The sequence below is a fragment of the Lupinus angustifolius genome, chromosome LG06 (genome assembly GCF_001865875.1).
Source record: "Lupinus angustifolius cultivar Tanjil chromosome LG06, LupAngTanjil_v1.0, whole genome shotgun sequence".
Lineage (NCBI taxonomy): Eukaryota > Viridiplantae > Streptophyta > Magnoliopsida > Fabales > Fabaceae > Lupinus > Lupinus angustifolius.
This window is the reverse complement of record NC_032014.1, coordinates 4614330-4632546: the sequence shown is the minus strand read 5'-3', so window position 1 is coordinate 4632546 and position 18217 is coordinate 4614330. Positions and strand designations below refer to the sequence as shown.

Genomic DNA, 18217 nt, shown 5'->3' with positions numbered 1-18217 from the left:
TCATTATCTTATATTTTCCTTTAGTAGATTCCTAAGGTGCAGTAGAATCAGATGGTACCAATTTATATCAGTAATTGAGAACTTGCTATTAAAATGAAGTTATTGGACTAACGTCTTTGGGTTCGATAGGCAAGAAGTTTAGTTCCCTTTAAGCAAGATCTAGTGTTCAAGTCTTGTTAATGAAAAAATAGGTATTCGGGGAGTTTTACCTTAAAAGGTTGTTAGGTTGTTCCAGTACATATTTATTTGAGTATTGAGAATGAAATGCAAAGTTAATTATTAATGAATATCTGTCTTGAAATGAACTCATATTGATAATGAAATATTTGCAAGTTGACTATAAATTGACATAAATAAAATGGCCCCCATTAGTGGAAGCTTCTTGCATTTGCATTTGGACTATTCTTTTTTTTAATAATTATAAATTGACATCAAGACAGGGTATGTGATTGGGTGACTTCTTTAATGGTCCTAGATCAGGATTCTTATTGTTTGGTGCTTTTACTTGAACAAGAAAGCTTCTTTTGGCCTATCAAGAAGAGACAAGATTGTTGCGACAATATGTTTTGATGAAAGCCCGGCTTCTTCAGCCTGATCTTGTGGTGCTCCATGCTCAATGTATCTATCAGGAAGCATCATTGCTCTCCACTGCAAGGAAAGATCAAAAGAGAATTAGAAAAAGAAAAATTGGGGCAATCTAGTAGTACTAGTAATCAAAATTAAATCATAGAATGAGTGAAATTTTTTACCTTCAGAGGCCCATCCAAGATACCAGTTATACTTAGGTACTGTGAAACATGTGATCCAAAACCTCCAATAGAACCCTCTTCCACGGTGATGAGAAATTCATGCTCCTTAGCTAATAGCTTAATGAGATCGGTATCCAAAGGTTTACAAAACCTCGCATCAGCAACTGTCACAGAAATGTCTTGTGCTTTGAGCATCTGTGCAGCTTGTAGGCATTGTTGAACTACAGAACCATATCCCAAAATAGCAACTCTGCTGCCTTCTAACATAATTCTGCCCTTTCCTATCTACATAGCAAAAGCATTTATCATTTGATCGCTTCTTTAGTAAGTATTGTGTATAGAAAATGTTGATAGTTACTCATACTAACCTCAAGTGGGGTTCCTTTGTTATTGAGGGGCAAAATGGATCCAATTCCATTGCCTCTTGGAAATCTAAAGCAGCTTGGTCTATCATCTATTGATGCTGCTGTTGCGACCATGTGCATCAATTCAGTTTCATCAGATGGAGCCATGACCACCATGTTGGGTAAGCAGGCCATGTATGTGATATCAAATGCTCCACAGTGTGTTGGTCCATCTGCGCCTACCAAACCAGCTCTATCCAAGGCAAATCGGACAGGTAGTTTCTGAAGATCTACATCATGGACCACCTTTATAGCCAATAAAAACCATAAACGTAAGATGTTTTGTGATTTAAGTTGACATCCAAGAATAAAACCGGTCTCTACTATTATGTTACCACTATTGGCTCACCTGATCGTATCCACGTTGTAGAAATGATGAATAGATTGCACAAAATGGCTTGAGACCTTCTGCTGCTAAACCAGCTGCAAACGTCACAGCGTGTTGTTCGGCTATACCTGTGTCAAAGCAGCGGTCTGGAAACTGTTTTTGGAAATAATTTAGACCTGTCCCACCACCCATTGCTGCGTGTATAGCTACTATCTTGTTGTCAATTTCAGCTTCTTTGATCAAAGACTCAGCAAAGTACTGGGTATATGTAAGTGTGGAAGATTTTTGCTTAAACTGTTGGCCAGAGGGTGGATCAAACTTGACAACACCTGCAATTGTGATTTGTGTAAGCATGAGCATTTTAAGAATTGGTCCTCCTAATTTTTTTAGAACAAGACAAATAAAGTGGTCTCACCATGCATTTTATCAGAAGCTGCTTCTGCTGGGGGGTATCCCTTCCCTTTCTCTGTCACAATATGAATCAAAATGGGACCTGGGGCAGGCATTGCTTTCACATTTTCAAAAATTTGGACCAGATCTTCAATGTTGTGACCATCCACAGGTCCGATGTAGTATAAGCCAAGCTCCTCAAAAAATGTTGAACCGGAACCACTAACCATGCCTCTTGCATATTCATCTACCTTAGCTGCAACTTGGTGTGTTTGACCTCCTATTTGCTTTGTGATGGTCTGTTATAGATAAAACTCGAGTTAGATGCCACACTATATGGAAATTTGGTGTTAGAGCCATTATTTTCTGAGAAAAGTTGAAGTGGCTTACTTTTGCAGCTTCTCTGAGTTTGCGGAATTTGGTGCTTGCTTGAATTTTGCTTAAATTTCTACTGAGGGCTCCAACTGGAGTTGCAGGGCCATCAAGTGTAGCAGTTGGCAGAGAAACTTGCTTGTTATCATTAAGTATAATTATCATATTAGCATCAAGGAATCCAGCATTGTTCATGGCCTCATATGCTTGTCCTGCAGTCATTGCCCCATCTCCAATCACCGAGATGACGCTGTTGTTCTTTCCCAATAGATCCCTTGCAACTGCCATCCCTGCCATTTATTCGTAGCCAAGAACAAAAATGGCAATATGCGTTACTATCCACCTTTTTATGTGCACATTTGTTTGATATAATGTAATTATGTTTAAGATAACTTACCAAGACCAGCAGATATACTTGTAGAACTATGGCCTGCTCCAAAAGCATCATGTACACTCTCATCTCTTTTAGGAAAGCCAGCTAGTCCTGAAGTTTTCCTAATGGTGTGCATTCTAGACCTTCTACCTGTGAGAATCTTGTGTGGGTATGCCTGCAATATGGTTGTTTCTTAAACTCTCGTACACAAACATCACACTCATAAAATTTGGTTGTTATGACAAAACTAGTAGGAACAAAACATATTAGATTTATTCCATGTTTGGTTATTTAATGTGGATATGGACAAAATTATGATAGAGTAATATATTGGTAAATGTAAATATTTATATAGAATTAGATAGAATAAAATCTCTAACTTGGTGGATATATCTCAAAATCCCTTATCCTATAAAGATCATATGTCCCAAATCCTATCTCAACATATTTTATCTCATGAAATTTGACATTTATTAAAAAAATTGGGCAGTGGGAAATAAAGTTAAAATGATATATAAATTTTTATCGTCTGTCAAAATTTTATTGGATGAGATATTATTGGAGATATGAGTTTAGGACAAACAATCTACATGGTTTTTAATACTTTACATTTTATTTTTATAGAGATAGTAATTTTTAATTACTGGAAAATATTACTTGGAAATTAAAAAATACATTAAAAAATATTTATTTATTTTTTAGCAAAAGTAGAACCTTATGGTAAAAAATTATAGATAAAAAGGTAAGAAAGGCACACCAAGACCTATTATAGTATTTATTAATTTTTCTCTATTTTCCATGTGAAAAACTTGATTATCTCTATCCTTTTTCATTAATACTATCAATTAATAAGCAATATTAAATGAGTAACGTTATAATATTTTAAAAAATCAAGATCCTCAATTGTATATAGTTCATATCTATATAGTCCAATGATCCAAATTAAATTTCAAATGAGAGTTAAAAACTGAGCATTTTAATTCCATTAAAATGATAGAATAAAAAACAATGGAAAAATAACATTTTGTTCAATCTTATCACACATGCCGGTCAAACATATATTAGTAACTAGAGAAAATTACAAGAGAAATACGAAAACCTAATTTAAGTTACAAAAGCAAATCTCCCCATGAATTTAGTTTATATATTTATTTTTAAACACCCCACTTGATTTCTTTTCAGAAAAATAGGATTCTGAAGGTATATGTAATATAATATAATATAGAGAAAGTAGGAATGATGTCTATTGATGAAAATAAAATAGTAGGATCTCATATAAAATGATTTACTAGGAAAAATTTAGAGTCATGGACTTATTGGAGGATTTGATCTATAATAAATTCAATACCTGGTGCCCAACATCCCATATGATCTTGTCTTCAGGGGTGCTGAAAACATGATGTAGTGCCACCGATAATTCCACTACTCCCAAGTTTGAGCTGAGATGCCCTCCAATATTTGACACTGTATGCACTATGTCTGCCCTTAATTCTGCAGCAAGTTGTTCCAGATCCTAACAAAAACATATATATGCATAATCTTAAACAAACAAACAAACAGGTTGTAGAAAGAAGAAAATATAGAACTTATATGCTTTTATTATATATAAAGAAGACAAGTAAACCATACCTGTATGGATAGATTCTTCATATGAAGTGGGTAATTGATTGTATCTAGCAATGGAGTTGCTGGTTTCTGAGATGAGAAATTGATGTTCCACCCATCTTTCTCTTTCTTTATAATCGTCCTTTCCCCATCTTCTTCAGAGTGACTATTTGTTGAAGAAGCTCTCACACATAACTAACACATGCAATCACACATGGTTTTTTGTAAGAAAAAAGCAAGAATAATATTGATCAATTATGAAAGGAAAAGCTCATGAACATAAAGGAACCAGGAGAAGTGGAGAACCATATATACATAGAGAGATGGTGTCTTTACAAATAATTAGAACATATAAAAGCCATTTAAGGAGCAATACATAAGTCAGAAGTGTATTCTCTTCTGACACTATTTCATTTCCGGATCAATATTCTCTTAGGCTTTTTGTTAAAAAATAAATAAAGAAAGGGAAGTTTAGTTTTGATTAATCTACCTGTTTTATGCAACCATGATTTGGACTTGGAGTTTTGTGGAATGGAAGGAGAGGGTGCAGGTTTGAGCTAACAAAGGTGCTGCATAGAGACATGTTTTTGAAGAGTAGAATGAATGAGAGATGCCAAACAAGAAGGACTAAAATATATTGCATACATAACTTGGTTTGTGTGTCTTTTATACTAAGGAGTAGGAGCTTCTTACTTTTCGTCCATTGTATTTGCACAAGTCAGAGTCAGACAATAATATAATATTTGAAATATAAATTAAATTTGCATGTTAATTGCAACATTGCATTGACTAATAAGTTTAATATCAACCAACCACTAGTATAAAGATTATTTTAGATTAGTAATATATCATGTATTTTTTATATATATTAGCGTAGAAAATAAAGGATTTCTTCACATTAGAAGATAATTTATCTTTTTCAGCTAGTAAAAGTATGATATATGTACTGTTTTATTTAATTTTAGAAACATTTTTGTAGACATGATTAAATATGATATGTGTCATGATTTTAGTGCTAGAGAAGATAACTTATCTCCTTATACCAAAACATACTTTATTCTGATTAGTGTTATACTTTTATTTAAAATAATAATTGTATGTAAATAATAAATAATATATTGATAATATAAAAAATGATTTTCAAATTATTTTCTAACGTGAATCTAGTTGTAATGATAGGAGTGCTATGGTCAACCTGAGTTACCCTAAAACTAAATCCTAGACATTTTAATAGCAGCGCTTTTTGTTGAATTTTATCTTTAAGTTGCCTCTTCCACATTATTTTCTCCATTGTGTATTATCTATTTTTAGGTGAACAAAATTTATTATTTTTCTTATGACATAACATGATAAAGTGTTTAAGCAGAAATCCATCCAATAATGATAATATAATATGTGTGGGCTCAAAGGTGTGAAATAAGACACCCAAAAAATGACCCCTCAAAAGAATATTTTAACCATTGGATGACTTCTTAGTTATTCATTTGCCTAATCAACTTCTATATATTAAATTGGAAAATTGCACACAAACTATAAAACTATAAACTTTTGTTTTTTTTTTCATGTGTATACTATAAACTATTTTTTATTTTTGATTACTTTTAAAGTTTATATTTTTGTGAGATTGATCTATGCATAAAAATAATATTAATTAATTAATAGGTCAATATGAAAATTACTATTATTATATTAACAACAATATTAATATGTCAACTAATATGTTAGTCAATATGACCAAAAGAAATTGACGTCTCAATATAATAATTGATTAATGAGAGAATAGGTAAATTTCACAGTTAAACTGAGACGATAAAGTAATACTGATATATAAAAATTAAACCTACATCATAATATTAATAGTATAACGGTTGAAATCAAAAGAATGTATAAGTGAAAAAAATTCATTATTAATAATTTAAAATTATTTTTAAGGTCACACCAATTCCACCATTTAAAGGGTAATTAGGAAGAAAAAATAGTATAGTTTTTTATTACTTATTTATGGGAATTATAAAGTATAAGGTGATTTTGTGAGAATAATAACTTTTGAGTATGTATTTATCAATCACTTTACTCATTCAAAAAGGTAAAAAAAAAAATCACTTTACTCCTTTGTAATTGGTATGCCTACATGTTATTTTTGCATTCCCAAATTAGCTTACTGAACTTCCTTTTCCATCTACTATATTTTTCCTTTTTTTGAAAAAACATTTATAATTATATTAATTGCTACTATTATTATGATTACTATAAATATTAAATAATTATAAAATAATCACAAATTTACCAACCTCTTTCTCTTTTCTGATTTTCTAACCTATGCTGCTATGCATGATGGTGGACGGCAAACCGGTACCAGACTACTAGATACATGTTAATAATATCCATAACGCATTGTGTTTAGGTTTTTATTTTTGGACTTAAGCGTAATTGAGATTGAAGATTTTAAAACTCACTGTTAAGTAGGTTTGAGAATGAAGTATTCAGACTTACAATTCATATATATATATATATATATATATATATACGAGGAGAGATCTGTTTACACCTAAGTTCTCTTTATATTAATTACACTCAATCTCAACCATTCATTTTCTTAAATCTAACGGACCAAATGAGTGAATGTAATAAGTTATTTAAGATTTTTCTTTTTCTCTCTCATCATTTATTGCATTCACCCATTTGGTCCATTAGATTTAAGAAAATGAATGGCTGAGATTGAGTGTAAATAATGTAACTTAACTTGTGTGTAAACGGATCTCTCCTTTATATACATAGTAATATAATTGTAATATCATATTAATCATAATTTTAATATTATATTGTATATTATTAATCCATAAATATGGTGTTATTTTGTTTATGTTGTTAATCCATAATTCTGATGTAATGTTATATTAATTAAACAATTCTTGCTAAAAAGTTTTTCATTGTAGTTATGTTGTTAACTCATAATTATGATGTAATGTTATATTCATGAACATTTCTTACTAAATAAATTTTGATCATAATATTGAAGTATTGACTTTGTTTTTTTTTTTGTGTTTGTTTGAGTAAAAGAAATTTTATTTAATCCATAATTTAAATTATGTTTTCAATTTTTCTCTTTTCAATTATCGACAATAACATATAAGATTATAGAAAAGAAATGTGTCAACGAGTAATAGGCCCAACATATATCTATGTGAGTCTAGGTCCAAAAATGTATGAACTTGACATGGCTAAATAATACACTACTAAAACTCATGCAAATTCATTGTTGTTCATGTGCATAATAAGCATCAATTACCAATACATTGATTCTCCTAATAATTATTTAGGTAAAAAATCAATTTTAAATACATAATAAATATATATATATATATATATATTAATTTTCTTATCTCTATTCATTTCTTATTATCATGCTCATTAATTTCTTTGTGAAACTTATAATTAGCTTATGATTCACTTTTTCCTACATACACACCTCAATTTGTCAATTTCCCGTCTCTCTCATATTAATCATAAAAGAAAATATGTTGGCTAAATAGAGAAAAATATCTCATACCTTATCTAAAATAGGTATCATTTTTCCTATGCCAAAACACATGCTTTAACAAATAGGTGTCTTTAACTAATTTTTATAATTATTTATGACCAAAATGATGGGTCAGATTAACGAACCGATTTTCAATGGATCATCGACTTCATAATTTAGGAAAAGATAGAATATAATCTTCACATTTTCAAACGATTTTCTAAGTTTGAGAATCAATTACAGATAGAAAAATGTATTAATATATTTTACGCTCGTATTGAGATGACATCCTCGCCGAATGCATGGACCCTTAATTTATTTTACTAAAAAATAAATAATTAGTTTTGCCTATTTATTTTTATGTCTAACAAGAATTTATTTTGTCCCTATGTATCCCTAAGTGCAATAGGAAAATCAAGACGATATAATTTTAAGTTGATAGAAGAAAAAAGAAATAATATAAGTCATGACCGAGCTTTTAAAATTGTGTACATCATTTTAATTATATGGTTAAAAATATTTAGAAATAATTAATTACTTTTAAATAGAATCAATAGCAAGAAAATAGTATTGATTGTAAACTGACTTCCTTCTCTTAAGTAGGAAGTAAGAAATGACACTATATATGACTGGAACATTAAAATTCCATAGATTTTATTGATTAAAAGTAGTTCGAAATAATTTACTATTATTTTTAAAATTAAATGGATTCAATAGCAAAGAGAACGCATTTATCGTAGAGTGACTTGTGAATTCTACAAGTTTATGCGATTAAAATATTTAGAAATAATTATTATTATTTCAAAAAATAAAATAGGACCAATGGAAAGGAGATAAGGTATAAGTGGTTCCGATTTAAACCGCGAAACCAATGGAACTGAACCAAACTACAAAATATGGTTCAGTTCGGTTTCGCGGTTCAGTTCGGTTATTTTTTTAAAGAACCGTTTATGTTTGGTCCGGTTTATGGTTTTAAAAATTTAGGAACCGTTGGAACCGAACTGAACCGCATATTAAAAATAAGATACGTTTTATTATTGTTTAAATTCTTCAACCAAAATTTTAGCTTAAATTATCAATTTTTGTGTGAATTGTGATATTATATATATTACTAAATTCTTATTAAGTTAGTATTATATATGTTATTAGTTATGAAATTGTTTCCTAGTGTCTTGATGATTTGAAATATATTTTCCAACTTTTGTGGTATTGAGTTTGAAACTATCATGTATCATATATTGTTATATGTATTACTAATTGTGAAATGTAAGGTTATAAATGTAACTATCATATATTTTATTAATTGATATATATATATATACGTTACTAATCATGAATTGTATTTTTATATATGATACTAATATATATATATATATATGTTACTAATTGTGGACTGTATTATTATATGTGATAATTTTTTTTTCTCCATCAATTTCATAACTGTTATATATGTTACTAACAAACAATTATGGGTTTTAATTTTTTTATACATTTATATATGATTCATAATTTTTTTATAATAATAGTAGTAATGTTTTTCCTTTAGTGGATAAACAATATTTTTTGTAATATATTTGAACTTTTAATTGATGCAAGTTTCTTTTATAAAAAAGTAATTGGAAAAACTGTGGAACTGAATTGAACCATTCAATAGCTGTTTAGTTCTTATAGTTAAATTTGCAGTCAATTGAGTGGAACCGAGCTATATATTTTTGTTTGATTCAATCACTAAAATGCATCAAAAACTGAACTGAACTTTTACACCCTTGAACATTAGTCATAATGAGACTTCTCACTTTAAGCAGAAGCAAATAAACGACACTTGTCATGACTGACCTTCTAAAATTCAATGAATTTTATTAATTATGCAATTAAAAATATTTTGAAATAAATAATTACTCTAAAATGGAATTGTAAATAGAAACATTAGTTATATGTCGACTTCTCAATTTGAGCATGAAAGAAGAAATGAGATGATCCAAGTGACAAGATTAATAAAATTCCATTAATTGATTTAAAATATTTCTAAGGAAATGAATAATTATTTAAATTAATTTTAATAGTTTTATTTACTTAATTATCAAATAAAAAATTATTTCAATAATTGAAATTTATTTATTTGTTTAATTATTGTTATTATTACATTATAAATAGTATTTATTATAAAAAAAGAAGTGATTTAATTATTATTTGTTTTATAGTTATGTAAGCTTCTAAAGAAATAATTTCAATATAATTCATTTTATTTAATTTTAGGAATATATATTGCCATTGTAAAAAATAAATAAAAGAAAAGAAAAAAAAACAATAATACCTACTAATGTCATAAAAACATAACATAAAAGCACTCCTCTATATCGCGGACATGTGTCGACATTGTGTAGGTTAGCATGCAAACGATACTGAAGCAAATGCAATCAGACATGGCTGGTGAAACTGCACAAAAGATTTAAAACATCAAATTTTGTGTATACTCTACAAAGTTGATGTCCAAAACGGAATGCTTGGATTGATGATTTGCACAAAAAATCACAATCCACCAACACAGAAATTCAGACCGGCAACTCATGATTAGGTAATAACTGTGTGGTTGGTTTATGAAGCAACCAACGATTGTCTATCGACATGTTTGATGTGTGTCGATACGACAGTCGAGAAACAACAATAATTGGTGTGTAATTAAGGAGAAAAGTAAATTGATAATAATGACCCAATGATAGACACAAACTTTGAGTTTTTGATGACTTGGTGAAGCAAGATGATGATTTATTTTTATCTTTTTGGTCTTTTTCTCATTAAAGAAATTTTCTATACTTTTTCAATTGCTAGTACATTTCATAACTTTTCAACTATTAAGTTTCCAAATCATACTATGTTATTTATAGTAGAGTTATGTTGGGATAAAAGGGGAATAAATTAATGTGTGTGTAGATAAATTATAGAATTGGTATTCATTAATTCCATATTTTTTGTTGTTGATATTTTAATGTTTTATTGTTATTTTAAATCTTTTGATGTTTTAAAAATTCTATACATGTTCATATTTTATTGTCCAATTCTATCCTTATTTATTATTTATCTTTTTCGCCCTTCATTTCTCTATTTCCTTTTAATTTATTTTCCACTATTTAATAAATGAGTTTATTTTAGTCACTTTCTAATCTTAAACATCAGAAGTTATACAAGGAAATATTTTTAGAAAAGGAAATTAGTGGGTGTGATAATGAACATAATTAGGGAGTTATGAGAATAAATATATCTTTGAAATAAGTTGATTTTGTATAATATTAATAAGTATTAGGAGAATCAAGTTCCCTTATAATTAATATAAATTGAGAATAATTAATATAAATTATTTGATCTTTTTGAATGGTGCAAATAAAGTTACATGATTCTTTTAAACAGTCATCGTTGACTAACTTTCAATCTTAATCATTCATATATGGTTGTAAGACCCAAATTTATTATTTTCATAAATTTTATGTGAAAATTATTATCAGTTGAATCACTCTCTAATCTGAATATCATTTTTTTTGTATTACCAAATGTATTTCATCATTTTGAGTAAGAAACTAATCTCTTTCGAGGTGTGTGACTACCTCTTCCAACAAATGTCTCTCACAAGAACAATTTTTTCTTATATATTTATTAAACAATATTCTTATGACACTCGTTAATACAACCCTTATTAATAATTATTTTAACAAAGTTGTATGGTAAAAAGAATAATGAAATCAAATATATAGTTCATGATTAGACAAAAAAAATGTTTTAATGTTAACTTTAGTGGAAAGAGTTTAGGCTTCTTAATCATATAATCCTAGCTTCAACAAAAAAATACCATTAAAATTATTAAGAAGAGTTCCCAGTTATAAATTCGAAAATAAAAAATGAAACAATAATTTATGGATTTGGTTAATATTGCTCTATGAGCAATGCTTAAGGAATAGCTAGACTTCAATTATAACTTCTAGATGTAACGTTAATTATGTGTGCCTTGAAGTTACACGCGAAACATTAATATATAGAAAAATCTTGATAAGTCAATCCACATGAAGAATATGCAATTAAAATTTAATCCCATATCCGTGATTAAGGGGATTTTAAAATTGAATTTCACATTCGTGATAAGGGGATTTGGAATTTCTTATATTTTTCCTATTATGTTTCCATCATTATTTTTGTAAGATCCACTATGCTTTTGTTTCTTTTCCCCTCTCGTGGCATGGGAAAATTCTGAGGAAAAAATGAAAAAACTAACCAAAGAAAATATTTTAATCTTCTGCAGATAAGTAACCTCATAGGCTCATACCAATGAAATCAAAGTCAACACACATTCCGGCTACCATTTTTTTTTTTTGAAGTTTTATTTTCTTTATTTTTGGGTGAATGTGACATTTTGACTCGGTTTTTCTTTGAGTTAATAAATCAAACCACTTGCAATAGTCTTAAGTCTAACAACGACCTTAGGACACATGTACCCGTTCAAGCTGAAATCATATTCAATGGTCGCACTCTTAATAAATTTGGAAAATGTCACACTTTGATTTTGAGTATAGGAGCATATATATTATATGTAAGATCTTAGAATTAAGAATAATATTATATGTACACCCAAACGTTAATCTTTAGTGGAATGAAAAAAATTAGAAACGCAAATGTCTAATTCTGTAATTTCGTTTTTCCTTTGCACAACAAGTTTCAAAATTAAATTGAGTGTATATATGATAAAACAGAACAGATCAGCAGAGATATCTTCAGGGCTATGATTGGTCATCTATGCCTAACCAACGAATTGGTGCATGGTGATATTTCTATTATTGAGCTTGGACACATGACTTGGTCCTAAACCGAAGTAAACAACAGATATGGTCAAAAATTGAGAGCTTGAAATATAGTATTTAATTGTTAGTTGAATTTTGTGTATTGTTCACATTATTATAATAAAATAATTCAAATTAATATATTTTCAATGCAGTTTTTTCATGTAACAAATTTCATCCATACCGTGTAGACTACCATGCTATCTATTAATCGGTCTTACTCTCTTGGATAAGAAGAAAGCTTATATTGTAATTGATGGGTGGATCTATTGATAGACCTAATTAATCATTGGTCTTGCTTGTAAGTGTTTTAGTAAATACAATGAATAAAATTGTTTTAAATAAAAATGTATGGGATAGGCTCCTTTAAGCATGAATTTAATTTTATTTAATATCAGTGGTGATTAAATATGAATGATGAATGATTAAATATCAATGATAATGTAAAAACTTTAGTGCAAACATTTTTTATATAATTGAACATAATAATTTCATAATTCTATCATATTCAATAATCTTTTTTTGGGTACATATTCAATAATCTAGATTTATTTATACACAAAATGCAAACCTACCCCCAATATATAAATACGTTACGTCTCAGTAAAAATATATATCATATTATCATTTAATTTCTTAATCAATGCCCTAAAAGATGTATGTGGTGAGGAACGTGTGTGTATAAGTTTCAATCACGTTCATCAAATACATGTTATGTTCGTCGATACTCGACCCGTACGTTCATTTTCTGCCTCTGGATTTTCTTCACCGTGTTGATTCGCTCTTCCAATTTCACAGATGCCACAAAAGGGTTAAGGAATTGAGTGAGAAAGAGGAGAGTTGAAGGAAGCCCATTTGTGAATTCGCATTTTTTAATCTTACAGGTCTTGGTTCATCTTGGTTTTAGAGATTTTGGTAATTATTGTTGAGTAGAAGAGTGTTTGTGGTGTGAAAAGTGTGCATTAGGTTTCAACGGAGAAGATGATTAAGCTATTTTTCAAGCAAATTCATTTTTTGTTGGGAATATTACATGAAAAGAAAAGGCCACGTGAAATTTTTAAAAGGAAATAAAATATAAACCATATATTTTAGTCGATTGATCGTCTCTCTCACATGCAAAAAAAATGCTATTCAGGTAGGAACACCTAATAATTATCTTTAGATAATATAATCCTTAAACATATGTTGTTATCTTGTAATTGGGTTATTATGTTGTGGTCTGAATTATATGCTTGGTTAAAGATCCCTCTCATAATTCCGCAATCTATTGAGGATTTTCTTCTTCTTCATGATTCTTATTGGAAACCAGAAAAAGGGAGGAAAATGTGGAGAACCCTTTGGGTCTGTGTTATGTGGTCTATTTGATTGATGAGGAATGAAACCACTTTCAATGAGAAGAAGGTTTGTCATCTTAAGGTGTTAGATTTAATCCTAGTTAGATCTTGGCTTTGGTATTCTTCTAAATGTGGATGTAATTTTTTTCCTTTTAATCAATGGAGTATGGATCCTTGGTTTTGTATCCATAATCATTCTAGTAGGATTAAAATGTAACCTCATTGTTTGGGTTAGCACCCCTTGTGCTACTCTAATTCATTGTTTCTTTGTTGTTTCAAAAAAAAATAATCCTTAAACATATGTCCATATACATTGTCGCATGAATTACAGCAGTATGCACTATTGTATATGGTACTATATACTTTGTATCACGGTTGTTATGATAGTTGAGTTTGTGGTTTGTATTTTACTTTTACTTCATTGATTCGTTAACTAACTACCAATCTCTATTACATGTATATATTATGTACTTTGCTATTGTATAGAATCAATTCAAGACCAATAAGTGATGTCTTCTTTCTCTTGGCTCTCTCAATTTCTTTTATTTGTTGAATTTTTAAGAATAATTAACAACTAAAGATGTCACATATGAGTTTAAAAATATGATCAGTATGAGTGTTTTTTGCTTTTATTTTTTCTTTTAGAGGTAAAAATACCATATCTCTAAACAAAAAGATAAAAATGTCATAACATTTACTTACTCCAAATTTCTTAATCAACCTGGTGAACATATTATAAAAGTTGTATTTTTCTTTGTTTTTGAAATACCTCTCCATTATCCCAACTCATCCTATTTGTTCTCTCTCCGTTTTAACTAATGACTTTTTTTGTATCTATAAGCCCTCATGTACCCAACTTGACATGCTTTTCAATCGCACTTCATTGCATCAACCACTAATCAACAATACAACTATCATCAACCAAACTCTACCATTATTGTGATTTAATTAGTAATATCTAATCTTATTGTCAATTGTCATTTAATAGTAGATTATGATGTATACTCATTTTGTTTTCAATTATCATCTCTGATAATGACATTCTTATTTCTTATCATAATATTGTGTTTTTACTTGAATCGTTATCTATATAGAAGTTAAATATTAATAAAGAGTTGATTAATTATATAAAATTTCTATATCCCTAAATATTGTATAAATTGTAGTTATGTATCCAAAAATAATAATTAATTCTTCACTTATGAGATATCCTTCTTAATAAAAATATACAAAAGTGTAAATACATCCAAATAGACATCTATATGCAAAAGATTACCCTGAGTGAGTCCTACCCAAAGTCATAGGCCGAACTGCCGGAGGAGTAAATTGCACCCAAGATACTTCTAATTAAGATATTTATTTTTTGAACTTCAAATTTTAAAATTTGAACCCATTTAATTTACACAATTCCCAAAATGATTCTTTATTTCCATTTCCTACTTCCTTTCTTCATTATACCAATGTTATGAAATCCGAGACGAACATCAAACCAGAAGATATACCATATTAAATTTATCTGGTTAAATTGTCTGGACCGGATTCGTATATAATTTAACATTTTTATCTATAAATATATAGTGTTCTATTTCTTTTCAAACAAAACATTAGAGTATTGTTCTATTTCTTTTACTTATAAATATATAGTGTTCTATTTCGACCGGAGTAAAACAAAACATTAGAGCAGAGTTCTATTTCTTTTAAATTTTAAGTGAATTGTCGAATCCACTTCTGGGTTATTATGGTTCAACCGGGTTTAACATGGTCGAACCGAAATTTCTCTGGTTCAAAGTGGTCTAACCCCTCATTTGGTTAAGACTACAAATCAGAGCCATTTTCAAGTCTGATCAAACTGGTTGGAATGTCCGGTCTGATTACCACCCCACTGCATTACTGAATGATACATTTAAAATAAAATATGCATGTGCGCTCATGAATGGTAGAAGAGTTTAAAATCTATGCACTCACAATATAATTTTTTTTATACTGTCAGCACATCATCCACCATTGATTTGTATTACTTTTGTTTGAGAGTCAATAGTGGTTAACAAATCAATGGTGGATGATTTACTGACAGTGTAAAAAACACTTACACTGTCAGTGTATTCTTATTAAATCCATGTTAGAATAGTATTTAAAAATAGTTTTAATATGTGTACACGATAGTATAAGTGTTTTTTATACTATCAGTACATCATCTACCATTCATATGTTGATTATCATTAACTCTCAAACAAAAGGAATACAAATTAATGGTGAATAATATGTTAATAATATCAAAAACTTTATATTGAGACACTGTATAGTTTTTAAACTCTTTAAAAGTATGCAGGTGGACTCTAGCATTTCAGAATATAAATTTTTAAAAATATGCATTCTGAGAATCATGCATCTTTTTTGACGTATAAATATTTAAAAAGAAGGTTTTATTTTTTTATTTTTTTTATATTGTGAGACTTCCAAAAAAAAATTAATTGTTATTTTAGTCTCCAACAATTTGGATGTAAAGTCACATTAGTCTTTCTATCAACTCCTCTCATTAAGCCTAACAAAATTGTAGTGTGTCACATGTTAAGTGCTCACATGATCTAGGTTGGATATTCTTATATGGACTTTATGACACATCATCAAAACGACATTGTTTTTGGGTTAAACTTGTTTTTTCCTTCAATTTCTTCTCTTCATCTTCACCCCATCTTCACACATCTCCACCTCTTCCAGAAATAAGCTCTTCCCCCTTTATTCTTAAAACAGGTATTCATCCCCTTCCACCATCCTCCGCTATAAGAAAAGAAAAAGAAAAAAAACTGCCGAAAAAACAACTAAAAGTAACCCAAAACTAACAAATAGAACACCGTTTGGGACCAGAACCAGATCACAAGAATTTTAAACTTAAAAAAAGTTTCTATAATTATCTGGGAGCAAAAATAGCTAAAAAATACTAAGTAAATTGTCAACACTAGATTCCGTAAGAGCCAAGACAAAAATTGTCGGAACTCATTTGAAATATAACGAATTTCCGTTAACGGTAAAAAGGAATCAATTTCAACAAAAATAAATATACTAACAAATAAAAACACCACGTAGTTATAATTATGAAGACAAAAAGAAAGGGTTTTGAAGTTAACAGTGTAGGTACCATCTTGGGTGAGGAAGGGATAATCGGAAGCACTGAGATAAATAAATAAACCAATCCCAATCACCAGCTTCCTTTAACAAAATGGAAGCAGCTTCGATGAATTCAATTATGTTAAATAACTAAATCATACTTCTCTTTTATATAATCCGATCACAACAATAGCATTAAGGAAAACTTATCCTATTAGGTGATGTTGATAAAGAATCAATTTATGTTATCGTATTTTTGTATGTCAAAAATCAAATTCCTGTTATAAAAATTAATAATCTTCCATAGCCTGTCACATAGACCAATTTTTTCTCAAGTTTATAAATAACAATGAATAAAATGATCCCCATTGAGGGCTCACAAAACCTCCACCAATAACTTCACAAAGAAAGCTCCACCAAATGGCCCGAATTAACAACCAATGGCCCAGAGCGGCAATAACTCCATAAACCTCCTTACTCTCGCACAAACCCTCCCAGAAGAAGTTCAAATAGTGTTGGAACTTAGCCTGTGCATGACTTCCTAGTATAAAATACACGATCACTTTTATTCTACATCAGTATTATGCCTAATTATACAATGATTTAATATGTATATACTGATAGTGTAAATGTTTTTTACACTGTCAGACAATCATCCACCATTAATTTATTAACTACTATTGACTATCAAACAAAAATAATACAAATCAATGATGGGTGATGTAGTGTCTGTGCACAGATTTTAAACTCATTATACAATTCAATATATCATATATAGCAGATCAATTTTCCAATAACCTAAACTCAACCTCTTTTTTTTGTAGAGTAATACTAAATCCTCCCACTAAATACTCATCCACAAGAATGACACATATCACTTGTAAACCAATCACTAATAAATAAAGTATCACCTTGTGATATATGTCACTTTTTAATGGATAGAGGATTAGTAGAATGATATATCATTTTCCTTTTTGAAAATAAATTCAACCTCCAATTCATATAGTTGACACTTACTATGATTTAGTTGTCAAACCGAGAAAATAGCCTAGGCAATGCAAGTATAAGATTCTTTACATTGTTATCGTATCATCTATCATTTATGTGTTAAACTAACACATTATTGACTTAATGTACCAGCCGTGTAAAAAATTTACTATCAGTTCATAAACATTAGACTCTTAATTTAGATCAAGATACTATGATTCAGTTAT

General features: G+C 29.1%; 1 protein-coding gene across 1 annotated transcript; it reads right to left on the bottom strand.

Annotated features, from left to right (window-relative positions):
• LOC109349130 (probable 1-deoxy-D-xylulose-5-phosphate synthase 2, chloroplastic) lies at nt 482-4840 on the bottom strand. The gene is made up of 10 exons (XM_019589828.1): nt 4712-4840; nt 4246-4416; nt 3965-4129; nt 2641-2791; nt 2262-2533; nt 1897-2170; nt 1503-1810; nt 1118-1399; nt 750-1034; nt 482-648 (listed from the first exon to the last, which is right to left on the bottom strand). Exons 1-10 carry the CDS (start codon nt 4802-4804, stop codon nt 502-504), a joined length of 2148 nt encoding a protein of 715 aa, XP_019445373.1. The 5' UTR covers nt 4805-4840; the 3' UTR covers nt 482-501.